We start from the raw sequence: 27817 nt of genomic DNA, 5'->3' as shown, positions 1-27817 counted from the left end.
TAAGGTATTATGAAGATAATTTATTTGGTCAACAAAAGGAAACCCAAACAAAACACTGAATTTCTGACAAAACCCACCAAAACCAAGAAGGAAGACAAATGCAGGACTGTTTGTAACTCTTTTCCCCTCTCCTGTCTTATGTAAAGTTCTTCAGATTAATCAGACCAGTAAAGTCATGGAGACTGGGGGGTTTAACTCCGTCTTGTCACATCTAAAGTGAAGAAGGTGGAACAAAAATGAAAATGCTGCTTTGAAAGAACATAGTAACTACTCGTAAAACCAGAGATATTCCAAACCGCACCGCAGATTTGCTTTGGTGCAGCTGGGTGCTGCAGAGGGCACAGCAACGGCTGGTGTATATTATAAACTACACATGCCACCGAAATACACCAGACAAAGTAGGCGTGAACTGAAGTTCGAAATCTAGTCGTGACTTTCCTGTGTTGCCAGAAAGGTACATGTTTGTTTGTCACAATTAAAACAGCATAATATTCCTTTGCCCTGGCATGGAAATGCTGCTTAATACAAACTACAGGCCTTCAGCACACAATGATACATAAGCAGCAGTGCTTCACAGAGAGTTCTTGGAAGCGTTCAGTGTACCATTTTCTAAGGAGTCACCAGTACTGAGAGTCCAATCCTGCCTCTCTTACTTAGACCACTTGTGTGCCTCACTCCACCTGGTCAGCTACTAGCGAGGCAAGCACAACAGACCAAAAGTAAAGCGTGACAGAAGTGGAGCCAAACAGCCTGTGCAGACGGAGGAGTACACACAGAGGCGCATCTAACTTGCTTGCATCAAAGCTTTGTGCATGTAATATGCAGGTGGGCACTGGAATGCTGCACCTAAAATAAACGTAGCCATGTTTGTTTATAAACACCTCCATATACAGCACACAGATGTTCCCTTTGTCTATCAAACACATCTTTTTTAAGTTTCAAACCAATTAGATGCTTTTTATTAGAATGGCAAAAATCACTGTAGGCACTGGATCCAAGAGTGCTTTGGCCTCTTAAGTTTCTCTTCCACTAAACAGATCTCGAACAGTCAGGGCCACATCAGGATTTTCCCCCCAATTCCCTCCACCCCCTTCATGAAAACATTTTTCTATGTAATGATGCTTTAGAGTTGAACTCCTGCCAGACAAGTATCAGTCAAGAATAAAAGCTTCCTGCTTTATTATAAACGTTTGAAAAAAATTCAAATGACTGAGCTACAGTAATCTGATATGTTGTGTCTTGGCCACTGGGCTCCTGGTTCTCAAAAAAAATCCAAGATTAGCAAACATAACACTTTAAGCTAGCTGTGTTAAACACGATCCAAATGCTACCACGTTAAATAAGACTAAAAAATGGGACCACTCAATTTCCTAAATCGGAAGAGCAATTCATAGAGTATTTTTCACATCACTAAGTCTTCCTAGTTCACTGAATATAGACATGATTATGTTTCTTGCAGGCATGGTCGAGGCAGGCAGGTATCAAATGAGTGAAACTATGACTTTAGACATGTTTGATATTACTGTCCCCCCTATTAGTACTTGACAACTGTACGTACATATACTGGACTGTGATCATCGCTGACAGACAGTGTAAAAGGAACACAGGGCAAAGAAACATGCTACTCTTGTCAGCCTCTGTCCCAAAGCCCAGCCAAAACCAAAATCTGCAGTTTGTTCTTTCAGCAGCACAACCTGACCGACGCATCCACTCCTACAGCTCCGTGCCAGGTCAGAGCACAGTCCAGGTACTTAGAGTTTAAGGGGTATAATGGGCCAGTATTTGGGCTGCTTTTTGTCACAGCTTCTATCAAAGATAAGTTGCATGGCTGCCTCCATTGCCTGGATTTTGGCAGCTTCGGCACCATACAGTTTCTTCATTTCTGCCACTCGCCTCTCCCCAGGCCTTTCTGCAGGTGGCTGCGCAGAACGCCCTGTCCTTTTGTGAAGGTCTTGATCCGCGTCCACATACTCATGCTCAGCTTCCAGCTGCTGCTGTCTCCCTAGACAAATAAACCACAAGACATGTAAATTACAGAGCGATCAACCAATCTCATCTTATTTTAACTTTTTTAATACCACATATGCAAATTTGTGCTGGGTCTAGAGAACAGAGATCCACACAGTCTAGGGTACAGCCAGCTTCTGCAACTTACAAAACAAATTGTGTGTTACCTATCCTGCTGTGCTCATTATGCATAATGACAAATTCCTACTAAATAGCATGATAAAGCCAGGCTGGAAGAAGTGGGAAGAAAGAAGATCCTGGAATTGAACTCTGAAAGCGTACAAAACTCTCTGTATTAGTAATAACAAGTAAAAACCAGCATTGTTTCATTTCTCCCCAACATACACATGCCCTGAAAAGAAAAAAAAAAAACACCATCAAAACCAGAACAACTTCCATCACCACCAAAAAACCACAAAAAACCAAACCAAACCACCAAAAAAAAAAAAAAAGCATTGTTTCCAAAGTAATGACTTAGCAGCTGAGACAAGGAAAGAATGCACAGGACAATGCAACTTCAGCTGAACCATAGCCAAGAGAAAATGTAATCAGTTACTACTCTATGAAAATGAACAAATTGGTCTGTCATGTAAGTGTCTGCCATGAAGTGCATCCAATGAAACACAGATGTAAGCACTGTGTTTAGATAAAACTACCCAACCTCATCCATTTCTCAAGACCTGCAAAGTTCAAAACTGTCAGCCTTACTGCTATTGCTTTGAAGACAAACAAAACCAGCACCCAACATAAATCCCTGCATCATGTCTTTTAAAGAGGATCCAAAACAGTTCAGAGATGTGAAACATTTGGACCAATCTGTCATCAAAAATCCTCTTTGGTAAGTCCAGTCAAAAAGCAAGAACCTGATTTTGTGTACCCAAACTTGCCTCCAGATCCTGAGCGCTGCTCTGATGGAACAAATGCAGTTAAAACAGCAAAGTGCTATACAAAACTCCCCTCTGACGGGGACATTTCTACCAGAGGAAGAAAATCACCTGGCAGTTGAACTCCTTTGCCTACCAATAACAAATGACTGTTCTCAAAACTGCATTAGAGGAATAGTTCACTACTAATGACAGCATTTTTTTTTTTAAACATCAAAAGGGACAGAGTGTCCACAGGTCACACACACAGGACATGCCTCTCAGAGTTTGGTGCTATGTACCTCTTCCCTCCTTCCCATAAGACAGGGATTTAGCTTCCACAAAACACATGACATCTGCAAACCCTAACCCAAAGTTAAGTATTCTGACATATCTGTGTCAAACATCTGCAGTTTATTTTTACACTGGAAAGTACTGTACAGAGCAGCCAACTGACTGCCTGTCAGACTTCCTAAATGAATTATCCCTGTACTTCATTCATAGAAAAGAGATATTTTACACAGTATAACCAGAAACCTCAATTTTGGCATCTGTTTGTCTGACAGGGACACAGAAAGCCTCTGTTCTGTCATTTCCAACACCATCCACAGTTTTGTGTTGGTGGCTGAAGGGCAGGAGAGCTTGCGAGGTCATTAGTGATGTAGTCCAGAGAGCCATTTCTGTGATTTTGCTTTAAGGGCACACCCCTGAAGTGGGCTGCACTGCCAGAATTCACAAAGAAACATACATTAGAGTCTATATGTATTTTTGGAAGAGTCAGATTTATTTGGTGTCAGGCCATTTTAACCAGAAGGTCTGAATTAAAATTGCCTACAGAGGACCCAGCGCTATGAGGACAGGCTATAGCACCCAGGCTGTCACTTGCATCCCACCGAAACAAACTTCCTGGGACACCAGACCATCCACAACTAGGCAACATGCTTTTAAGTATGAACTTGATGCAAATTACACTGAATAGTGTTATCCAGAAAACAAAAATCTATCTGGAAAACCAGTGTTTCCCATTGTAGGTTACACAGCAAAACTCTGGCAGGGCATGAACTGAACCTGTATTTGCTGACTCTCTTGGGCCACAAAGACAATTCCTTGTACTTCTGTATTGCCCATGGAAAATTTTTATTCATTAGTCCCATAGCTGCATACTAGAGACAGCTGCTTCCTCGCTTGCTTGCTGTAGAATGCTCTCCGATAGCTCGTTGCACACACTAACACTTAAGAAAAATTAACATCTCTAGAGATAGATAATGAATCGTTCTGTTTGGAAATTAAACGGGTCTCTAGCAGAAGCTTTATGACGGATGAGTGGATTAGAGTTTAGTATGCATCAATCTCCATTTTGTAGCACAGAGTAGCTCATAAACCTGGAGGATACTAATGTTAACAATCAAAATAATAATACCAATTTAAATACCATTCTCAGAATTACCTAATGAATGTCTGGAGTCTATGTTCTACTTTACAATAATCAGATGTACTGCCCTTAACTCTCTAACCTGACTTTTACTGTTCCATAGCTACTGGTTAAAAATTTTCCGGAGTGACTATTGGAGTCTGACACATACATCAGGTCTATAGAGTCCAAGCAGAGGCTGGGGGCAGAAATCTGCTACAGGGACCCACAGTTTTTTGCACCAAAGGCTGGATTTGAACATAGAACATGTCAGCTGTTGCTGGCGATACCGCTGTAGCTGTGTGGAATATGTTGCTGTTTCAAATCAGTTATTTGCAGAGAGATACTACCGTGACAAACTCCACTGTCAGTGACCGCACTCTTTGCTGTCACAGGCAATCAAAGAAAGAGAAGCCATGGAAGAATGGGTATGTAAACTACTGCGTTTCCAAAAGCAGCATTTCCAGCCAAATACAGATGAAAAATAGATGAAAGCAGAGAAAGTTTTGTCCTGTTGAGATGCACATTAAGTTTTCTCTGGTGGGGGCAAGGGCTGGGAAGTAGAACTGCTCAACTTTCCAGCAGTCTGAGTTCTCTCCACTACCTCAAAATTTACTTTAAAAACAATACAAAGCAATGCAACTTGAGCTAAATGTGCAACTACATCTTCCTCAAAAAGATGACAAGCATCTGACAATGGAAAAAATAAACCAACAAAATTATAAAATGTCTATAGCCCTAACGTTATAGAGGCAACCAGAATTTCTCTGAACCAAGCACCAAATGTTCATCCATGAATTAGGTAGCAAGGTTTATCAAAACACTAATTCTCAGTCTGCAGCAATGAAGTCCCCAGCTCATTCTCAAATCAGTTTCACACTCCAAATTCATAAGTCCTTGTGCTGCCAAGTTATAAATGTGAAACAAATAACTTTTACACAGTTTTAAGTAGTTCCTCCCTCCACTTCACAGACTGAAATAAATGTGCTTTCTTTTACAGCACTCAGTTTCAACTACTGGCAAGCTTCCCGCAATCATGGAGCGGAATTTTGCAAATATTCACAAGACAGGCAAGCAGCTGCAGTGGTGTGTGGTTCCTGCACAAAGAAAAAGCATTGTGCACATTTTCCTAATTGGTCAGTTCCATTTGTTCCCAAAGATGCTCTTCCTCTCTTAAAGCTGTTTTCAGAATTAACTTATTCCTACCACATGCAGTTCTGCTGGGAAGTCGTTATCTGGCCAAAAGCAGTTGAGACATCTTTTCCCAAACACATTAAACAGCCTTTTTTCTCCAAATTTAAGGAATACTGAGATTTCTACCTAACTCATACTGCATTCTGGGATGCCATCAGTGATTCCAGGCCTTTTGAAAGAAAGTTTCGGGTTGTTGCCTGCACACCCACACCCACCAACTTTTCCCACCTTTTACGGATGACTTTTAATCTGGAGTATACTAGCTGAAAAGAAAAGTGAACAAATACAGACAACTACCCCCATCCTCAGGGAGTGCCAAACCCAGTAACCAGTACCTTAGCTGTTCACTGCTTTTGGGGTTTCATATGCACACAAACGCCCTGTTACATACTTTCAGCAAAACTATGACCTAAGCTCTTCAAGACATAAGCTATTTTCCCTGTAGGCCCTTAGAAACTCAAGATGTCTTGTTTCTCTTACTTTATAAAAAGGAAAATGTCATATACTTTCTGCAAACTTGATCCACTTTGCTCTTTTTTCTTTGTAAGATCCTTTGAGAAGCTTAAGCAGCAATAAAAAAAAATTGCTCTCTGGAATTCATCCTCTTCTTATTAAAAGGGAAAAAACCCAACACCAAAACAAAGAAAAAAACCCCTTCAAAACCAAACCCCAAATAAACTCCCTTATTTGGAGAGAATTCTCCACGGAGAGACTTTTCAACGTTAAAAGAAGGTAAAAGTAGGAAGTGTAATTATCTATGTTGAATTTTTGATAAAAGATTCATATCCAGCATTGTGTGGTTTCTTATACTATTTTTAGCTCTTAATATTTGTACATTCAACCCTCAGCTCACCGTAGCCAGCGATCATATGCAATCTGACAATGTTTCATATACAGCAGCCTTCTCCACAGTTCTCTAGGCGCACACACTGCAGTCTGCCACGTTCTGCCTCACACAATGGTCGTTATGGCAAGAGACCAAGGGCTTGCTCCTTGTAAGTGTCACACGGCCTTCACCGACTTTCAGTTTCTTGCTTAGTTAGCACATTATTCCACAAGGATATACTGCACTTTCCCCAGCCTTGGTCTATTTTTTCTTTTCCATGATTTCAGACTGACCTATACCCCTGTTCACATATTTGTCTGCTTATTTCAAATGATGAATGATTTTCCGTTACTGCTGCATGTGCACTTTCTGAGCTTGCTCATCTTGCCTTAAATGCTACCTGAGCCGATCTTGAGCAGCCCACACTGAGTTAAAAACACCACCCATTTCTACTGATTAAAAACTCCTAGTTCTCTCTTTGAATGCCACTTCCCACAAGCCTATCTGCTGTGTTAAATATTCTGCCCACACAAGCTTCTCGATGCAAAATGCCAGCTTCTTCATCTCCTTAGAAAGGCTAAGTACCTTTATCATAAACTTACACATGAGTTTTTCTGAGGTGATAGCATCAGACCGTTTTATTATGCCTGTACTTGCATAAACCAGGCACACCATGGGGAAAACCAAAATCTTTGCCTACAGGAATTCCAACAAAGTAAGGATTTAAACATGAGGATTTGTAAACATGATATCCACGGAGTTTGATTTCTACAGAGCTCTCGATTTCCAGAGGGCTGACATCTCAAGCATTACTCTTTATCAAGTGCAAAGCTTTGCACGACAAGAGTTCCCATCAATGGGAACCTACGAGATACAAACAATTGTGACTTACCTCCACACCTATAAAGATAAAATATTCTGGGCTGCCGAAAACAGCATAGTCTCACTTGCTGGATGATTACTTTGGAACACTAAGCAACTTACAAAAATTGTGGAAACATACTGAAAGAAGAGAGTGACTATTTTATAGCAGAATAAACAGCCTCATTCTACCTGTAAACTGGCTTGGAGAAAACAGACCTAGGTTTAAACTTTTTAAATTTAAAACTTTGTGCTTGCAAAAAAACATAACAGAAGGACTACAGATGACACAATAAAACTTCCCCCTTCCCATCTTTAACATCGGTCTGATCTTCAAAGACGTGGAGACAGCTAAGCCCTATCTTACTATGCCAGCAGTCTAACCTATGCAGAAAAATCAAATTCCATAGCTGGCTTAAAAACACTGAGTAGGAATAAAGGCGGCTTTTGGGGGAAGCAATTGTCTGCAATGATAAGCTCTCAGCAACCAGAGTCACAACCACCATGAAAGAGAACTACCAAAAATGCTGAAGGTATTAAAACCCCAAGTATCTACGTTGACAAGTTTTCCATCTGCTAGTTGAGGAATGAATGAGTTAAAAGTAATTGAATATTTCACCACATATATCTACAAGCAATGCAATATTCTCAAGAAAAAATAAAATGTTCTGTTACAGGCTTTGAAGTAAGAGCAGATGTGATTCCTTGGCAAGCTTGTGGCAGTCTGAAACCATGGTTCCACGGACATTATTCTTTCCTCTGCTACAAAATCAGCTTACACAGTTTCTGCTCCCCTCCTTCTCCCTGAGCTGCATGCTCCAGCTCCTAGGCCCCTCAAGGATGCTGCTACAATTGTCTAAGGGGTCACACAATGAATCATAAACAACAACAACAACAACAAACCCAATTGAAAAACCAAGACCAGCAAGTTGTATTTGATACTGGTACAGTTCGGTGCCTCGGCACCACACATGCTGAACCAAAGGGGCAGAACCGGAGCAGGAGTGAATGGCTAGGAAGAAAAATTGTTTAACTCAGCTCTGGCGCTGAGACATGTTCATTGAAGCACAACTGAAAACCTATTGGTAAAAGCAGGAAATAGTCCAAGGCAAGAGAGTGTGCTCCCTAAGACAGACACAGTTGCAACAGGCTGTCTAAGCAGACAGCAAACAGATTTTGCAAATCTGAATTACTCAGTTTGTTATCTTGTCTTTCAATATAATACAGATTTTCTACATTTTGAAGAAGATAGCTCTGTAGAAACAGCACAAAATTACTTACCGAGATAGCAAGGAGAGAGAAACTACCTTTGAAATCAAAATGCATAGAAGGCAAGGAAGTAAGGTTGGAATGAAGGTGTTCCAGGTTTGCTACTAGGTGGTATATATCCCTCTCAAGTTAAATTAACCACGTCTCACAGTAAGGAATCTGTAAAATGAATCTAGTACTTTCCTACCTGACAGTTTTAAAGAATTAATTATCTCAATTTTTTTTGAAATTTGTAGTTAAGTAACTGGCAGAAAGTTAGAAGTTAGCTGGATAATGAAGCCTATTTCTGTTTTGGAAACAGGAGAAAAAAAACAAGAAGGGTTGTCGTGTGGTCTCCAAAACAAGTTGCCAGAGATTCTAGATGGAAACAATACAAGCCTTCATGTCCATGTTTACACTAGCAGTGGGCCACTGGTTACTGTCCAGGTAAACAACAAATCACCTTTTTTAAATTTTCTTCTATCATCTACCACAATGCAACCCTTAAAAAGGGATATTCTTACCCTAACCAGAAAATTAACTGAAACAATCAAATCCCGTAAACATGAAGCGACCAGCTAGCCCAGTGGTACCTCAAGTGAATGCCTGCTCTAGAGATCTGAATGCTCTAAATCTAATTTGTAATAAGGTAAGTGTACATCTAGGATGCAAAATGCACAGGCGAGCCCCCAGTGTAACCAGGGGTCTGTATCACACCAGAGACAGTGTCCAGACCGCACACTTGTGCCACCTGACAGAATTACACAGCCAGGGAGTTGCTGACCGATCACTGCTTAGAAATTAGTACAGGATCAGGCACTGACAGCTGCCTCTATAAGGATCAAGTCTACAGCAGAAAGATTAAATACAGACCAGCTGACTCTGCACTCCCATCCCCCAAAACAACTCCAATCTGTCGCTGATGGCAACAATGCTGATGCCAGACAAAGACACCAGAGTAAACAGAAGGATTACTTCAGTCTATATATGACTGTATCCATATACGCATACATTTATGGAACAGTCAGAGGAGACTGAACAAGGAAATGTTCAATTTTAAAAGTGCTTTTTTAAAAACAAGCCAGAACAGGGGAGTTTCACAATCATTTTTTAAATGTGTCCTGAATAGAAATTAAGCACATGCACTTGGAAGAAAGTGTTCCATGATGTACGGAGTGCTAGACAGCTAAATAATACTGAAAGTTTGGTGCTTTTGAGAAAAAAAAAAAAAAAAAGTAGCCTGTGTCAGTCTTCTAAATCAAACTTGCACATTCAAATTTTACATTGAAATTTCTTTCTTGCCTCCAGCCACAGACTGCACTGCTAATTCAAGTTTCGTTTATTGTTTGATATGAGAAAGCAACTCAGTAACATATGTAGGGAAATCTGCTACTTTATCAAAAACATTTGAAAAACAATTTTATTTTGAGAACAACCTGTAATCATGTCTCTGATTTTCTGAAAGGACGCATACTGAGGCTATGAACTGACCTTTCAGTTAACTGGCAGGTCCATAATTTAGTATTACTGCAGACATGGAGAATTAAATAACAATCTCTGATCCACATAAAATCAATTTCAGCATGAAAATATGTATTTTTTTCCATGCTTTTAGTAAACTACAGTGTGCTGCCTAACCAATCAATCTGGCAAGAGGGTCAAACTAAAGGAATTGGCAAAATATATCACAACTTCTGAAAGAAAGGGCAAAGGGGTAGCTTTGGAAACCTAGTTTACCTCTGATCTTCTAATTGCTCATTTCAGCATTCTAGTAAATTAAATGAAATATACTTAAATACATGAGGATAATTGCTATGCCCAGTATTAAAAACACAACAAAAAAACATTGGGAAAACATGCCAGAGAAAACCTGCAGATGTGTGTCTATTGTACCTTCTGCAAAAGGCAAATGTTTGACCCCAGAAATAATTCCAGAGTCAGATGCTGGAGCAGAAGTCTGAGCACTGCCTCCTTTCAAAAAGGGAGCTGGCAACCTGCCCTTCAGAAAGTTGAGTTACACTTCTTGGCAAGTGGGAGCTCCATGTCTCCACTCTGTTGCTTCAACGGGACAAATTCACAGATGAAGTGTTTAATTGACTTGATGAAGAGGGGGCTTTACATGAAGAGTCATAGGACTAAAAGCTCATCTAGCCCATCAGCCTGTTCATGACAGAGGTCAGTAACTAATGCCAAGGGAAGAAAACAAAACCAGGGAATGCAAATAACTACATATCACCAGCTTTACCTACTGAGAAATGTAGAAATCAAAAAATGCAGATAGTTCTTCCTGCACTCCTCCAAAGTCAGCCAGATGCTCTGCCATCTACCACCTCAACACCTCCTCCATCTTGTCACACATGATGCAGTCTCCATAGTCTGGACTCTTCTACAATTTTTTAAGCCTCCTTCCCACCATACCAGTGGCCAAAAATCCCAAAGCAATGACAACTGATGAATTTTAAAGCACCTTCCAACTCTTCTGCTCAGCAACCACATCAGAAACTGGAGACCTAGAAACAGAGGTGCTCTGCAAGGCCTGAGCACAGTGAGAAAACAACAGTATTGGCTTGTTAGCGTTTGAACCACCATATTAAAACCGAGGCCTATTTGGAGACCTACATTCCTTGGCAAAGTTTCTCCAATTTCTGTGAGTACAGAGCTGACTTTTAGAGAAACAACCACCATTTCAGCAACTACAAATGAAATTAAACTCTGGAGAGTCTTATGCAGCTAAATGAACAATGACAATCAACAGGATAACACCCATGTTATTCATTTCAGTACAAACCTGGTTTCAGTACAAATACCCATTTAAGATTCATTCTTCATTTTACATTGCCTCCATGATTTCAGTGTACTGCACAGCAGAGTTCTGACAACTCAGACATATGTACTTGAAAGTATCTGAGGGAAGTTCTGATAACTGGATAAACAGGTGTGGGTACTTTGGAGGCCAATTGTAACACTGATGAACAGCTGGATCAATCTGTACTGAGTACTTCCTACAGTGGCAGCACAACTTTTTCTTGGTGTGTTGTTGTATCAACCTTCTCTACGTTCCTGAGAGACAGGGAAGTGCTATCACAGGAGACAGGTAGAAGTGCGAGAGCAGGAGGTGCTTTAGATCCCTTGGGAACAGGCTTCACAGCAAGCAGATCATGTGGCACAAGGTGCCACAGCTACTCAACCCAGCCACTGGAAATAAAACAAGTGACAATGTTCCCTTTAAACCTTGGGGTTTAAAATGCATCATCCTTTGGGTATAAATTACTAGTCCTCTTCTTCCTGGAAGGCATGGTTGGAAGAGAGAGATTATTAATTTGGGTATGTGTTTCTAAATTCCACCTATGTTGAAAGCTTTTGTGGATCTAGTCCCAAACGATACATCCAAGGTCATGATGGAAGTCTGTAAAGGCCACCCAAGTCTGCAATGGGTAGCCTAACAGCCTCTGTCTAACTCTCACTTGATTTTGAGCGTGTAAGGAAAGGAGTTTCAAAAAGACCCAGGCAGATGGAAGTCTTCAAACTCTCAGTTTCTGCCTCCACAGCACCCACATTTGCCTAATGACGATGGACATGAATTCCATCTGGATGCTTCTGATCAAACTGAGGCACAGTGAAAGATGTTGAAAAGCAAATGGTGCCTCTAAATTTTGGGCATTAGCAACACCCTGTTAAAATTAGCAGGGATAAATAATGTGCCTCCAAGCAAATCTGAACAAGAGGTTTACTTTGTAACAGAGACGTAAAACGTGTAACAGTTGAGACACTTTGCTGCCATGTTCCATTGTAGATTCTGAGCATATTTTTTAGATAAGAGCACAGAAAGCATACCATTACATCCATTTCCACCTTGGTCTTTGACATTTGCTTTTCCAATTACTCCAGTTCTTTACACCCTGAAACTTTACAAATTCCTCCTACAACAGTTCCCCCAGGCAGATAGAAAAAAGGCTGTTAGAAAACAGATCATAGCCCATACTGTCGCTATCCACTTACAAGGTCGAGAGTATCGCACTAAAGGAAGATTTAACTTTAATAAAACAAGAATTGGGATTTATCAGCACAAAACTCAGACAAAGCTCTCTCCTAAGTAAAATCATTTAGAGATCCAGAAATGCTACATGTGGTACCTAGATGGAACCAGTAATTGATGAATTTTAGGGGAAACGGAAAAGTGCATAAACTGTGAACACAGACTGCCCAAATCAAGCGATTAGCACAGAGCAGCTTTTATGTCACTTTTCCCTAGAGCTGTGTCTGTCAGCATGATCTCACCTGCTCTTTTCTACAGCAGCTGCAGCTGCTTTCACAGGCTCCCCTGCAGGGACAAAGAATGAAAAGATGACTAGAGGAGCCACTCAGAGCAGCTGCAGATGCTAACAGCATAACCAAGCAGGCAGACCTGCCTTCAAAAAATTGCCAGCACCAGTTTCGAGTGTAAGCAGCATCTGCGTCTTCCCACACTAAACTGTTCCCATATGAAGTAATCTTCCATAACAGCATTCTGAAAGCTGGTTTTGCTCTTACAACAAGACTGGGGAAGGGTTCCTTGTTCCACATGTGGCCTCCCAGCCCTGAGGTCTGCCTGGTGGTTCTTTGCCAAAGCTTTGCAGAGCCCAGGTACGTCACAGCAATGCTCTCAATCCTTGGAAACCACACAGACACAAACCAGGCACTGACTTTGTGCCTGTCCAACCTAGAACTGAATTACCACATGGATTTTCTTTGTAAAGAGAAAGTTCCAATAGCTAATCCATCACAGCAAGCTACTGACCTGTTTCCACAGGATCCTTTTGAGACCAGCAACTATCAAGAAACAGCTATCAAAAGAAGATCTAGCACATGGATGGTGAGGGACAGGGCAGCTGAGAGAGACAATCATTGTCCCTGTCTTGCACATCTTATCCTCATAACCTCAAGACAAGTCTAGTCAGAATGAATTTAACTAAAGCACTGATTTACTAAGAGCAGCAACAATACACATTACTAGACTTCTCTGACTCATGAATAACTCGGGGATAATAGCTCTCTGGGAGAAAGGGTAGCTCAAACCCTGTATTTGTCCAGCAAGGATGATGTTGATAGGATGTGTTTTGGTCCCAAGGATGACATCTAACATAACTGTTAAACAAAAGGTCTGGAATGAACAATTCTTTGCAGAACATATTGTTCATTCTTCTACCACTTGAGGCTTTTGCTCACTTCCTGTTAAAGTACTCAAAATCCCTTATAAATATGAATAAATAGAACCTCTCAACAAGCCATGTGTATATTATCTCAGATGTAACAACAGGAACACTTCAGACAAAGGGTGACAATTTCAAACGCAGGTTTCCAAAGTTTAATACATATTTTCGCATTAAGACAGCACCCTTTATTTCCATCAAATGTAAGAGGAAATAGGTGTTTGACATCTTGACATTCCTCTTAAAGCAATGTCTACACTACAGTTACACTGAACCACATGAGCTTCTTTCCCATGCTCTGAGCTATAAACCTGCTCTAACTCAAATAACAGTACTCCACAGCATGATGAGGAAGAACTGAGCCCAGCAGAGCCACTGGCAGACCGGGAAGTGGCATTCCAGGACCCAGCTCCACCCAGCTGTCCAGGCTGCATGCATGGTGTGTCCCAACATTCTAAGACACCACCTAGGAGCTGAAACCTGGGCCATCCCTTAGCAGCAAAAAAATAAGCCTGGCTTTGCACTTGCATACTTTCCAGGGTTGCTAACACTGCTAGTCTCAGCCCCAGGCACATAACAAAGACTTGACATATAATTTCCAGTTCTATATGCTAACCCTCATACAACACTCCTGAGCATGCAGCAGAGGATATCCATTTCTGACTGCATCTAGTCCCGTGATACAGGAAGTCACTATTTTCTCAGCAGCACCTCAAGTTTTGCAGTGCCTCTCTTCCATTAATTCCTGTACAGCAGCGTGTCCATTTGTTGCAAAATCTGTTGGATTGATATGAAAGGCATAGAACCATACAGCAAAGCTATACATTCCTCTAAGCTCAAATCTGTCTCCAGCATGAGATCCAAGGCCATTTTCAACTATCACATATTCTAGGAACGGCTGTGTTCCCAAATTGATACTCTTAGTATAAAGATAACCTTGTCTCTTATTAAATGGATATAAACCTGTGCCCAACTGTTGCTCTCCAAACACAATTCAGAACCCCTGTTTTTGCAGGTACATATTAGTTTCCAGTATTAAAGCAGTGAAAATTGCAAGTTTTCCTTGTTTCTCTAGCAAGGAGGCATTTTCTTAGCTCTTGGCTTCCAGTACCAAATAACACAGCCTCTACATTGGACACAGTGTGCGCCCTTGAGAAGATTCTGCTGCTACACAATAAAATCATCAAGAGCAGATATGTGGTACAAAGGAAGAGCCTTTCACATTTCTCCTTTAGTTCACAAAAAAACATGCTTCAAAAGCATCTCCCAAGCACCCACACATACTGCAGAGAGCACTCTAATTTCAAAAGCATTTCTCAGAAGCTTCAGCAATTCAACTTCTAAAGATAGTGGTAAAAGTTCATGTGACAACCAAGGCTCACAAAGCTAAGGAAGTTGAGCAGAGGTAAGTTCATCATCCACACTGCTTTGGCAGTTTAGGGAAGGGAAGAAGATACAAAAAAAATGCTTGTGACCGAGAGTAAGAATCTGAACTACAGTCTGAGGAAGACAGACAGACAGACAGAAGAACAGGGAGAAGCATTTATCAAAAGTGAGAGAAAGAAAGAAAACATGGTGGCAAAAAACCTGCATGAAAGTCTCTTTTCCAAAGAAGCACATAGGAGGCCTTAAATAAAAAAAAAAAGCTTCATGGATCTGGTGCTATTTAAACAAGTTTCAAAAAACGGAAAATTCCATTACTTTCTCTTCATGGAAGAGGCAGTGGCAACTGTCATCTTTCAGAGAAAAAGAGACTCGAGGGAAAAAAACTCTACAAACTGCAGATTTAAAACAAACATCTTCATTTGCCATCTTCTTTCAATTCTTTTTTGAAGGTTTTCCATCTGGCATGTAAGTTTTGAGACAACATTATTTTTGGAAAAATTGGAGGGTATGTGGGCAATACAAATAGAGGCTTAACTGGAAAAAAAATCCTAGTTATAGCATTAACAATTGACAGACTATTATCCTTCAGTAATGAACTGACATGATGGTACTTTGCTTTTCTTTGTTTTTAAATAAAGGACACTGTCTCATTGCCTGTTTACTACAGAATGGTTCTTAATGTACTCACAATGCTGTCTTCACCCAATTACAGTGGTAATTTTCTCTTATATGTAAAAAGGGAACAAAGAAAAACTACTTTAAGGAAAAACTACATGTTTCAGAGGCTAAATTTAACAGTGTAATAAATATATGCAATCAGACAATTTACAGAATTGTTAGGGTTGTGAATCTTCATTTCTTGGTTTTTGTCCTTTTAATTCTTGCAAACATAAAAAGGCAACTTAATGTATTCTGTCCTTTACCTCTAGGGTGCTTGGGGAATTCAGCATACTACCTAGCTCTGACAGGTATGACAACCCAGTAAAAAACCTCATACTTTCCAACAGCCAAAGGGAAGACTTTGCAATGCAACTAAAAACTTCCCCAAGAAGCACAGTATATTAGGATCACCAGTTACATGAAGAACCAGAATAACATACTAGCTTCACAAAAAAAAAAAAATAACCACACTAAAAAATAGAATCACTAGATAATTATGATTGCATATGAAGAAACAACCGAAGAGCAAAGAAATTAAAACTGTAAGGGATTTTAGTCAAATGCACTGCATATATAGAATATGAGATAAGTTTGTAGTACATTAATATGTCTGAGTTCATAAAGCCTCAGGTAAACTCTGCTCACTATTACTTTGGGGTACTCCAGGAACACATAACTTGACTGCAAACACAACGTGACTAGAAAAACTGGTAGAATTTGGCAAGAATTCAAAGACAAAAAAAAAGATTGTTTTAAAAGAGGCTAGTTGTGAACAACTGTATCACTGCTGAAGTGTTAAATCATGTAGCAAGGCTCAGAGCTGCCAGTTTCAAAAGCTTTACTGTCCAAGTCAGCCAATCACTGCAAATGCCCACTGTGAAAACAAAACCAAAAAAAAGTGCTACAGAAGTTAGGAATCTGCTTGTTCTTCAAGTTTGTACCGAAAAAAAGACATAAACCTAATGTTTTCTTCTTTGTCTAGTCCAACATAATGGCTTCCTTGTCTCTGACACTTTTCTTTTTGCAATTAATACTTGTATGTCATGTCCAAACACAAAGGCCCTTCCCACCTACACCTTCAGGCCTACTTAAGTCTTCCACAGCTGAAGTTTGCAACATGTTATACTTTGATGTCTGTGACCACATTTACCTCCAGCAGACTCTATAGAAGGCATTAGAAGTAAAGAGCCGAACATCAGCTAGGATTTTCCTTCCTAGTCCATTTGATTATCCTTCTACATGTCGATGAGACATGGATCATGTGTGAGAACCAGCTGTTCCCGTACTTGGTAAATGAAGACTCTCAATATGCACATCCAAAATAGCTGCATAGTATTTCCTAAATTTGCAGGGCTTAAAAATCCCACCAGACCAATGGAAGTCATCCTTCGCAAAGGTAAGTCAGACCTCCATCCTCTGTACTAGTATCCCCATCCTTACGTGCCAAATTCCCCTTCCTATCTTATGTCTCACTTCTGTAAGTTGCCAGTAAGCATGTATCAAACTCTTGCATAGTAATCATTTTAAAAAAAAGCAACAAGCCAGGTGTCTTCCCCCAGTTGCATATCTAGAAGCAGGGGTCGATGGCTGTGAACTCTACCTGGAGCCCCTTATTTATGCCAAAGAAAGAAGACACGCGACATAGCCTCCTCCTTAATGTTCCCTAACAGCTGGTTTATATTGCAATTGACCATGAAGGTTACTATTGGTATTCTGCTTTGACATACCCAAATATTCAGTTTATAGAGAAAATGTAGTACTCTTACCTCAATGTTATAAATGTCTCTTCCAGACATGGATGATACTTAAAATTTCAGGCATTACTGAGCACATTAGTGCCAAAATTCCTCTACAAATCTGCTCCTATGTGGGGGCGGGGAGGCTGGCAGGGGGAATGGACACACAACATACATACAGTTTGGGATTAAAAGGAAGAGGCATCAGAGAGTAAACATTTCAGCAACGGTGGGCTTCATTAGTAGTATCTCCATCTTCTGGAGCATCAATACAGAATGACAATCATTATTCAGCACAGGATGGAAGATATAACATGATAGCATCATTATGGATCATGGCTTAATGAATCTCTCCATTTCATTTTGTTCAGAAACAGCATCCAGGAAAATTAATACCACTACCTCCTAAAGTAGAGTGGTACTGCCTTCAACACCGTCTCCATACCAGCTCATTTCCACACCATGAGGGAAGCTATATTGTTTCTCCTGAGAAGCTTTAACAGAAATAAAGATTTATTCTATTTTCTTTTTCCCCTACCCACCAAGCAAGAAAAAAAATATTTCTGAACAAGATCATACTGTATTTTTAATTACTCAAAAAATCAGCATTTAGATGCTATCACCCGAGAATTCTGTGGCACTTTTGAATTTCAATAAATCAAGTACTTGTTTAGTTTTTCATGTGTTGAGGAATTACAGACTATTATTATTACTATCCTCAATTTATAGGGAAACTACTAAAGAAACTGAGGCATGCAGCAGCTAAAGACCAGATTCCGCTCAAATTTGCTTGAAGATCTGAAATAGTGCTGCTGAAGTGAATGGACTTACACAGAAGTAGGCTAGTACATGGCACACAGCAGAAAAGTACCACTGTGGTGGAAGGAACAGAAGTAAAATCTGTATTCTGAGTCACAAACCTCTTCCCAATTCACCTGCTCATCATAAAGAATCAAATCATATTTTTAGCAAGAGCAGCCAGTGAGGGGTCAGGAAGAAATTAAATAGCTATACCAAGGTCATACAGGACATACGCAACAGAGAACATCTCTGAGCCCAGATATCTCAATTTCCAGGATACCACTTTAACCACTCGCGTGCCTTTGAACACCGCTAAACATAAAGGCAAAATAAATCCAAAGAAAATGTACTGCATTTCCAGAAGTAGCAGAGCATCTTCAAGTATCCCATACCTCATCAAAGGAATGTTTCACACGCTGATTCTGCAGAAGCATGATGAGAAAGGGATGCGTGTCAGGCACTACCACTGAGCTCCTTAACTCACTTTCCTCTGCTAACTAGATCAACTGTGCATCATACTGATGGGAAGTGTGAAGTTCAGCTGAGGTGTTTAGCTCACTGGATACCTGCTGATTACAAAACTTAAAATAACACAAATTTTATCCCTCCCACCCAATATCATTGTCTTTATTATGCATTTGTAAAACATCTCCCTCTTTCAGAGAAAGCTCTATTAAACATTCATTATGGGTATTTCCTATTGGAGTCATGTGGAAAAAATTATTTTCATCATACTGCTTCCTTAAAACAGATAATAAATTTGCCTGCAACATTTACATATGCAGTAAAGTGTCAATAAAAGTACAGCATAATCTTCTATTTCTTTTAAGGATTTCACAGAAACAAATATGACCAATACCTCTGAGGATCAAGACCTGAGAAAAATCTGAAGTCTTTGGTTTATATTCCCTGCTTACGGATTTGGGTGCAGATCAAGATGCAAAACAAAGAGAAACCTGTGGTATAGTACAGAATGAAGAGTACCCTAGGGATGCAGGGGGAGAAGAAAAAGGTCATGAAATTTTACGGTTGGGTTAGCCAAAGAATAACAAACAAAATGACTTCTCTGTGTAATAAAATACATTGAGGCTTAATCTAGGGTTCAGTGATGTAGTAAAGCACTTCCTCTGGGTTCCCCCCTCAGACATATATTAGATTTAACTATAAAAATTATGGAGTTTTTCTTTCAGACTAGTACTGTCTTCCGGACAACGTGTTATTCTCCTCTTTGCAGTCATAATTTTTTCTCTTACCAAAAAAACTTCATTTTCGAAGACTTATTTCTAATGAATGGGACTTAAGTGCACCCATCAGTTTTGCCTACTTCATTGTTTGGCTTGCTCACTTGCACTGCATATTTCTGTGAATTCTCATAAAACCTGTAAACGATGAAGCCATCCATCACTCAATGTTATGGCCACTAAGTACCAGAAAACATAGAACGAGCATAGACTTACGAAGTTCTTCCCGGTGCCTCTCTGTCTGTGCAAAGAATTGGCGAAGCTCCTCCGTGATTTCCATGTTGCTCAAGTCATATTCTATCTCCCCTTCAGACTCAGAGTCTTCTTCCATTTCAGAGTCCCTGTCAGCATCCTCCCTCCCTTGGTGGGCATCTGTGTACTGCTGAGCTCCCTTATGGTACGGAGCTCTGCCACGTGGGCTATTGCTGGAAGAACAGTTTTGGGTATGTGGGAGATCATTCCCATCCCAATCTGAGTAGCGGCTACTTGGAGAGGCTGCAGAAGGATGCCACGGTAGGTGATAAAAGGACTCCATGGCTTTCCTGTAGGCTTTCTGGTGTCTACGCATCCAGCGCATGGCTAGATCATAGTGCTTCCAGTATCTTGCATACACTTGCTGAGAATACCATGGGTCAGCGCCTTCCTGTTGCTAAAACATGGGGAGAGGGAAAGAACATAAGCCCCCTCCCCCCAACCCAGGGTGGGGGGAAAGAGAGAGAAAAGAAATGGTAATTGAGGGGAGAAACACTGTAAACGCAAGCATAAAGTCTGCCTTCTAATCATTAAGTCATCCTCTTCCTATGATAGACCATATAGATCTGAAGGAGGACAAGTATTAACGCAGTGCAAGTGCGCTACACTTCATTACTCTTACAGGACGTTGTTTTTTCATCAACACAACTACCAGTGAAGAATCAGCAATAGAGAAGCTGCAGTATCCAGAAGGTATTTTCAAAGTGTTTGTGCTACTACAGCAGGAATCGGTTCTTTTTAGGGGATAAGCTATGTGGATATATTCCACAATTCCTTAGCCACTCATGTGAGTTACAAGAACTGAATCATTCCAAGGTGTATGTATTACAACCTACACCTGATTTCCAAATCCGCAGACAGAAAACACAAGAGATTAAAATTCCTCCATATTAAACAAAGGCATTCATTTTATCCAGTAACATATTTCCTCCATCTGCCTGCCAAAGTAAGTTTCTCAGTAAAGGTCAAATGGCAGTTCAGCCAAATTCATATATCCATCATGGCCTCAATCAAAAACAAGACTGTATTTAGCCAAGTGCAAGCTGCCAGTAAATCTCCCTTTTGTACTCATCACCAACCAACATACGACAAGTGGTAATAAAGTACCACTGATAAAGTACATGGAAAAAAAGCTCTACAGAATGAAACATACTGTAACACACCTTCTCCTGTCTTCCAGCTAATTTTAGTTTTCTTGAAAAAACAGTTTCATGCTGTTCAAATTTCACCAGCAACTACAAAGCCCCACAGTCCCTCTAGCCTTAAGCCTCCTTTCTACAGGCCATTTCATCTCCCTCCTTGTCCTACTCTCAAAAAGAGGAGATAATAGATCTTAAACGAAGACCATAAAGTAAACTAGAGCCTACAACAAGTAAAATAAATAGCAAATGTTTTTTTCTTTCCCCCACATATTCATTTCCATAGAAAAATCTTGTATCTGGGCCAAAATGGAATCTGTACTTTAAATTGGAAGAATTTTAATTAAGTCATGTTTTGGCAAACACTCAGAACTATGGCAAGATTAGCTAAGGTTTTCAGAGATGAATGTGACATTTACAGTCCTTTGTGTTGTGTTTTTTGTTTGTTTTGTGTTTTTTGTTTGTTTTTTTTTTTTTTTTAGAAGGGCATACAAGACAAAAATCTTTCTTCAAGTGTGTTTTCTTGATCTGCCCTAGCACCATTCTGTAGCCTTAAAACAATGATTCTCTGGATAAAAAATATCCCAAAACAAAACAGAAGAAAGAAAGCCTAAGAAATACTTTCCATTTAATGCTAACAATATCAAGAGCGGTTAATTTCATTTACTCACATTTGTTTTCACTTTCTGGTTCTCAGGCAATAACGCAAAAGCTAGAGAGTTTGGAATAGTAATTGTGACTCTCATGTTTCCTGTCTTCCTGCAAAATTGAGCCCATTATCCCATAAGACATCTATAAAAGTTATCTCTTTTTAAGGTCATTGGTAAGCGCTCTCAGAAACAAAACACCTCCAAGCTAACAGACTCCATAAAAAAACCCCACCACAACAAACTTGTATTCCTTAAGATACTTCTGAACAAAAATGGCACCCTATTTGTGAAGGGCTGTGGGGTTCAGCTATGTGATTTTAAAGTCTAGACAGATTATCTTTCCTGAAAAGTAGCAATTCATGGAGGTGAAACTTCATTACGATTCTCCTCTTGGTCTAACATTGTGCTGCTACATGACCATACATTTCAGAATATTTATTCTTGAGATGAGTGGGTGCAAGAAAAGCATCTGCCTTCCATATGGAATTTCTTCATTCTTTATTATCCAACCACCTAAAAGCTAGGATGAGCAATGTTTTATTTACTGTTCTTGCTTAGCTTAAGAATGTCACGCTGACTCCTCATCCTTCAGCAGTTGGACAAGAATGTCCTGTCGTCAAATCTGATACATTCACAGGCTACTTTTAGAACATTTTGTCTATTTTTTCCACTGCTTAAAAACAGTTTTGAAACACCACGGACAAAAGCAGGTATCTCCTACATTCTGTGTACTTCCAAAGACGACAACATATTCTTTTAAAGCTCAAAAATTATCTCTAGTTCTTCTAAAAGGCTTCTAAAAAGGGCCTTGACGACTTTACTGAAAGCTCTGGAATCCAGCTGGCTGATTTGTCTAGCTGACTAACTCCAGTTGTTAATTTAGGGGAAAGGAAGACAAAAAGCCAGTTCATGTAGACAGAACTGTGATGCTGGTGCCTGTCCAACTACTTTTTGTGGCTTTTTTGTTGAAAGTGACCCTTGAAAACCCCTTTTACATTTGAATTTTAAAAATACATCTGTTAAGAAATTACAGAAGTGTTTTACATTGGGGTGGAAAAGGGAAAGGAACTCTTTAAAGTCTAACTTAGCTCTATGTCTGTGCTTTTTCAGCTGTGGAATAAATGGAAATGAGAGATTTCCTCAAGGAAACAAAAGCTATAAATCTAAGGCAAACGACCAGAGTTCTCTGTTATTTTCCTGTTATGTCTCTGCAGTCTTCCTAGGAGCAGACAAATCACTCACTGTTGTAATATGAATTCTATTTTCAAAGCAGTTTAGCTACTTTCCCATCTAATTTTTAAGTCTGCACTGAAAGTTGAATGAAAGTGTTTATATGCATTTTGTATATAAAATGTGACTAAGTTACCACGTAAGAACCCATAAAGACTGCTTACCATCTTTTGTGGAGTTTGTTCTGGTGATCAAGGTGAACTAGAAAAGAAAACAGTAGCTTTTTAATTCATAAAAATACACTTACTAAGATTGTTACAAGCACTGAATATATTTTTGCTAAACTTGAGTACTATGGCCTACAGCTATTAAATATTCCTTCTCTGTTGTGGCTAGCTGAAGTCTCTTATTTATATAGCTTTTGATTAGCATCAGTAAAAATCCCATTTGTTAAAATTCCCCACTACAATAAGGTTAAAAGGGACCCTTCTATACAACACAGCCTAAAATGCTGGGACTGAAGACTTTTTTTCTCCATTACCCTTTTCCTTTCTATTCTCTCCCACACTTTATGCTTCAACGACCTTTATTTTCCAAATCAATACCAAATAAAAAGCATAAACTTCAACGAAACACACTTTTCTGACTCTTCAGTGGTGTCTGCACATGGACATCTACAAAAGAATTGCCATAAAATAATTAAACCCATCTTCACTCCATTCAAGTAGTAGTTTCTGTTTAAACCTATCATACACGTATAACTGCATACAATCCCTTCTTTCACCTTATTTCTCTCTTCCTCCCCCAACATCTGATCCTGCCTCCCATAAAAAAATATCACAAGCCAATTCAAGTTGCAATCCCGTTTGTTAAATGTGAGGAAAAGGTTAAAGGAAGGACAACTGGAGCTGGATGGGTGGGAGGAAGAAGGCGGGTAAGAGGGGGCAGAACAAGGTATCTATAACTACCAGGCAGGATTTATAATTGCCATTATTTTCAGTGTGATTTATCAGCATGAATCACTGAGAAATATTCTGAATCCCCTCCCCACCTGGCAATTATTTTGTTACATTAAGACATTAGCTGCTTCATCCACATATTTCTCCTCATACTCTCACCCTCAACTTGAACTTTATGTTAGGTGAGTGCCAATGCAAGGTACCAGAAACTCAGTACACACCAGTACACGCAACTACATTGCTACCCCTAAGACATGCTCAAACGCTGTTCCCAGCAACACTGGAATATAGCCAAGACAGCACTTACAACTGTTACAGATTTATACCAGCATAAAACTAGGATTTTTCAAAATGCATACGAATAAAGTACATACTAGTTGTGTTCTGCCTCGTATTTAACAATACCGATTAAACAGCAACTTTTTGCCTCTTAAGCCAAGCTGTATTGCTTGAAAGAATGGGGATGGGCCACATTCAAAGAAAATGCAAATTATGCAGCTACCACAAAGGCAAATTATTGTCCTTTGCAAAGCCCACAATAAGCTCAAATCCATAAACCCTTGGTCACAACAACGCATCTACAAGAAGCCCTACATAGATGAGCGGTCCCCTTGCAATCAATGAGACGACTCATGCGAGCAAAGGATTGCGGACTCAAGCACTAGGCAACGGAAGTGTGTGAGTTCATTATATTCTCTCCTGTCTGCTTGGAGGAGGAAGAAAACCTAGCACTGAGGTCACTGTAAAACACTGCAGTTACCTGTAACTCTTGAAATCCACAAATAGATAAAAGACTCCTGGGCTATCCCTCTTTGTCCATTTCAAGTATCTCATTTCCTGTGCTAGCCCTCTTCAAAACTTTTTATCTCCACTCTCATGATGCACACATACTTTTTTGTCCCTTCCTCATATACATCTGGATACTGTCAAGAATGGTGTAATGTCTTTTTCTCATACTAAAAAATCTAAGTCCACGGTAGCCAATTCCTTCATTTTACACTACAGAAAAGTATGTGTATTTAATTTTCACGTTCACCCTAATTACTACATGACAAAAAGATGCTTTGAACTAGCCCCAGCACGAGCAGAAATCAGGTTCAGAGCTTAACGTACATACAGTTTTTAAAGCAGTAAGTGATGAAGCCTGATATTTTATTAATACACAACATGTATGTATGCTCTCTGAAGGGGAAGGAGGGGAAAAACCCTGGCAAAACTATCCAACTGTATTAGTTTGCCAAACATGAAAAATCTGTTTTGCCAAACACAGAAATATTCATTACTTTCACAAATTATTTATGAAACATTAGACAAATACAAAGCAAAGCACAACAATGCTGCAAGCTGGGACACTAAATTAAAGAATGAGTTTGTTTTATTTTCAGCTGAATTACTCTTCCAAAAGAAACTACATTAAATATAAAACATGGAAAGGACCAGAAAATACATGTGATAACTCTACTTCTATAATTAACACTTTAAAAAATAAAATCTGGAAGCAAATAAACATATGAAACTCACCAGCAACTGTGGAATTTAAAATGAGGAAGAGATTTGTTTGCCTATTCTGCCCATTAATGACAGAGAAGTTATTTTTTTATAACTTATTACTTCCTTTTGTCAGTTTTAAAATATTTCCCCACTGATAATTAGATATGGATGTACTCCCTTTCATCAAAACATGCCTGTGTCTGTACCAACGTGAGGCAAGTAAGCGTCAGTGAAAACAAATAAATCTGATCGAAGTGACTGCACCTAATTCCACTGGAGTCAAAAGAAGTTGAGACAATGTCTGTCATACTGTCAAACGCAACGACAAAATACTGTTATTTATGACTCGGTAATACAACCCATGCTGCGGAGGCTACGCCCCCTAGCGGTGCGCTGGGGACGGCGCGGGCACACGGCCCCCGAACGGGCGGCGGCTGGTACGGCTCTGAGCGACCGACCCACGCGGGACCGAGGAGGGGCTGGCTTCATTCACAACACCGACCAGCACATGATTAATTAACCTGTTGCATGATATTACGGTAAAAATACAAGATGTTATGAAAGGAAGATGAAGCTCCAATAAATTCAGCAAATTTCAACTAAAGACATTCATATAAAGCTCTCCCCAAAGAGGAAACTCTGTTTAAATGGGAAATGCCCAAACCAACAGACAGTCGACCATGTCCTTTGCCCGCTGCTTTTGGCTCTGCTACTTTAGCCTGCGAGAAGCGCCTTCTTCAGTCAGGCCAGAGACGTCCCTAACTTAGTATCCAGTTTCTGGCAATGGGCAGTAAGAAACAGTAAAACATAACACTGTTGTACACATACAAGAATTATTTTTCATAGTGCATTTCCCCTGATTTCAGCAAGTGGCAGTTCAGATACTTTTTTCAGCTCCAAACTGCTTTTGGCATTTTAAGCCAGAACACATAATTTCTCTGAACCCATGAACGCTGTGTTTCCATGACATCCCATGGCAGCAAGTTTCACAATTTAAGGTGTTAAACATCAGTTTGTGCTGTGTATTTTGAACTCACCCTACTACACACTTCAAAAAAATATTTGAAGAGTTCAGTAAGAAAAGCATGACATGTAACAACATCAATAGTGTTTATCTTCCCACAAACAGCAATTTTATACTCCTAATGCTTACTCTTGGTGTAGAATTACCACCAGAACAGGGAAATGTCTGAAAAGTGTTTTGACACTCTGTGCTTCAGATTAATACTGTGCATCGTTGGTGTGTGATGTTAACTTTAATACCAAAGCGCCCTATTTACAGTCACGCAGAAGTATAAGCCTGTGATTGCTGAGACAGTTGGCAGTGCAAGTTTTTTGCTTAAAAAGAAGAAAGGGTAAAAATTCCCAACACTATACACTGCATTCTTGTTTGTGAACAGCTATAAATACAAAACCTGTCTGGCACTTAGGATACAGTTATGGCTGTCGGTCATCCCAACAGGAGAGTCAGTTGAGCTATGGAGACCTACCTATCACTAGTCTTCACAGCAATGTTCTTACACCGGTAGCAGTAATTCCTGCAAATGGAAGGGAAACAGATCACACGTAAGACAAAATCATTGCAGAGACAATCCACATTTAATCACAAGACCTAAAAATTCAAAGCATGCAGATCAAACTTCAGCGTATATATTATGGCTCTTTTGACCTGGACTGAGCCTGAGCCAGCGTAATCCTCTGCTGCTCCCAAAATGAGGGGCGGTCTTCTCAGAGTGCCAGCACAGAAACCCAAAAGCTATGTGGGCCAAAAATCAGAGGTCAAAACGAAATGCTAAAAGCTGTACAATTACTAGTTTGTTTGTTTCACATACGGCTTGTCAGTTTAGTCATAAAAGAGGAAGAGCATGAAACTTCTATACCACTGTTTTTGAAGGCAAAATTAATTTTCTGGTCTCACAGATGCCATGCCCTGACTCTGGTCAGTGGCTTCAAGGATCACAAAGCCGATGAGCAGCTTTCGCCTCCGCCAAGTAGGGCAAACAATTAAACCCAGCAGCTGGCAGGAAAACCAGCCCTCACGCACGGCTGGCCCCGGCCCCACACCCCAGCGCCGGGAGGATCCCTCTCGCCCGAGCTCCCGCAGCCCCGCCTGCGGCCGGAGGCCGACATTTCGCGGAGCACAAGCAGAGCCCCGAGCCCGCCGAGCCGATCTGCGCCACCAAGGCCGCCCGCCCGCCCCGCCGGGCGCCCAGGCTCCGAAAGCGAAACTCCCTCCCGAGCTGTTCGCTCTTCCGCTCACGCCACCGCCCGCCCCGGCTGCCCCTCCCTCAGCCGCCCCGGCTGCTCCTCTCCCTCAGCCGCCCCGCCGCGGCCCAGCGAGGCGGGAGCACAGGGGTCCGCCAGCCCCGCACCCACCCGGGCAGCCTGTGGCTCCAGCGGGCACGGGGACCCGAGCGGAGCCGCCGCCGGTGCTTCCTCTTTCCGGCGAGGACGAGCGCGGCGCGGCGAGCAGAGCCTCCTACGCCGCTTCCTCCCGCGCCCGGCCCGGTCCCGCGGCGCCATCTTGTGGGGCTGCGGGGAGGCGCCGCGGGGGGTCCCCGGCACCGCAGCCGCGTCTCTCGGGGAGGGGCTGCCCCGAGGAGCCACCTGCCCCCCACAGAGACCGTGGTGCGAACTCCTGCTGTCCCGGCTGCCCCCCGTCACCTCCTGCAGTCCCAGAGCACGCACAGTACCCGCCACCAGGCTGAATTGTTAGTCAGCACCTGGGTGTGC

At 40.8% G+C, this 27817-nt stretch overlaps 1 protein-coding gene across 7 annotated transcripts; it reads right to left on the bottom strand.

The window, feature by feature from the left end:
* On the bottom strand, window positions 1-27587 carry GEMIN8 (gem nuclear organelle associated protein 8). Of its 7 annotated transcripts, none has more exons than XM_040582704.1 (6): window positions 27461-27587; window positions 26575-26622; window positions 22859-22895; window positions 21486-21573; window positions 19640-20072; window positions 1-2002 (listed from the first exon to the last, which is right to left on the bottom strand). In XM_040582704.1, exons 4-6 carry the CDS (start codon window positions 21558-21560, stop codon window positions 1752-1754), a joined length of 759 nt encoding a protein of 252 aa, XP_040438638.1. In that variant the 5' UTR covers window positions 21561-21573; window positions 22859-22895; window positions 26575-26622; window positions 27461-27587; the 3' UTR covers window positions 1-1751. The 7 variants fall into 7 exon arrangements, with proteins under 7 accessions (XP_040438638.1, XP_040438645.1, XP_040438639.1 ...); XM_040582711.1 differs by having other exon boundaries at window positions 26579-26622; XM_040582705.1 differs by lacking the exon at window positions 27461-27587 and adding an exon at window positions 26968-27291.
* Window positions 27588-27817: the final 230 nt, after the last annotated feature.

The sequence above is a fragment of the Falco naumanni genome, chromosome 2, assembly GCF_017639655.2.
Source record: "Falco naumanni isolate bFalNau1 chromosome 2, bFalNau1.pat, whole genome shotgun sequence".
Classification (NCBI taxonomy): Eukaryota; Metazoa; Chordata; class Aves; order Falconiformes; family Falconidae; genus Falco; species Falco naumanni.
This window is presented reverse-complemented; position numbering and strand designations above follow the sequence as displayed.

What these genes read in the sequence shown, in the direction of transcription:
- GEMIN8 (XM_040582704.1), bottom strand. Translation starts at nt 21,560, where the DNA reads ATGAGAGTCACAATTACTATTCCAAACTCTCTAGCTTTTGCGTTATTG. An exon ending in ACCAGAAAGTGAAAACAAAT is followed by an intron (nt 20,073 to 21,485) that starts GTGAGTAAATGA and finishes CCCATGTTTTAG; the next exon opens with CAACAGGAAGGCGCTGACCC. An exon ending in GAGGCACCGGGAAGAACTTC is followed by an intron (nt 2,003 to 19,639) that starts GTAAGTCTATGC and finishes TTATTTGTCTAG; the next exon opens with GGAGACAGCAGCAGCTGGAA.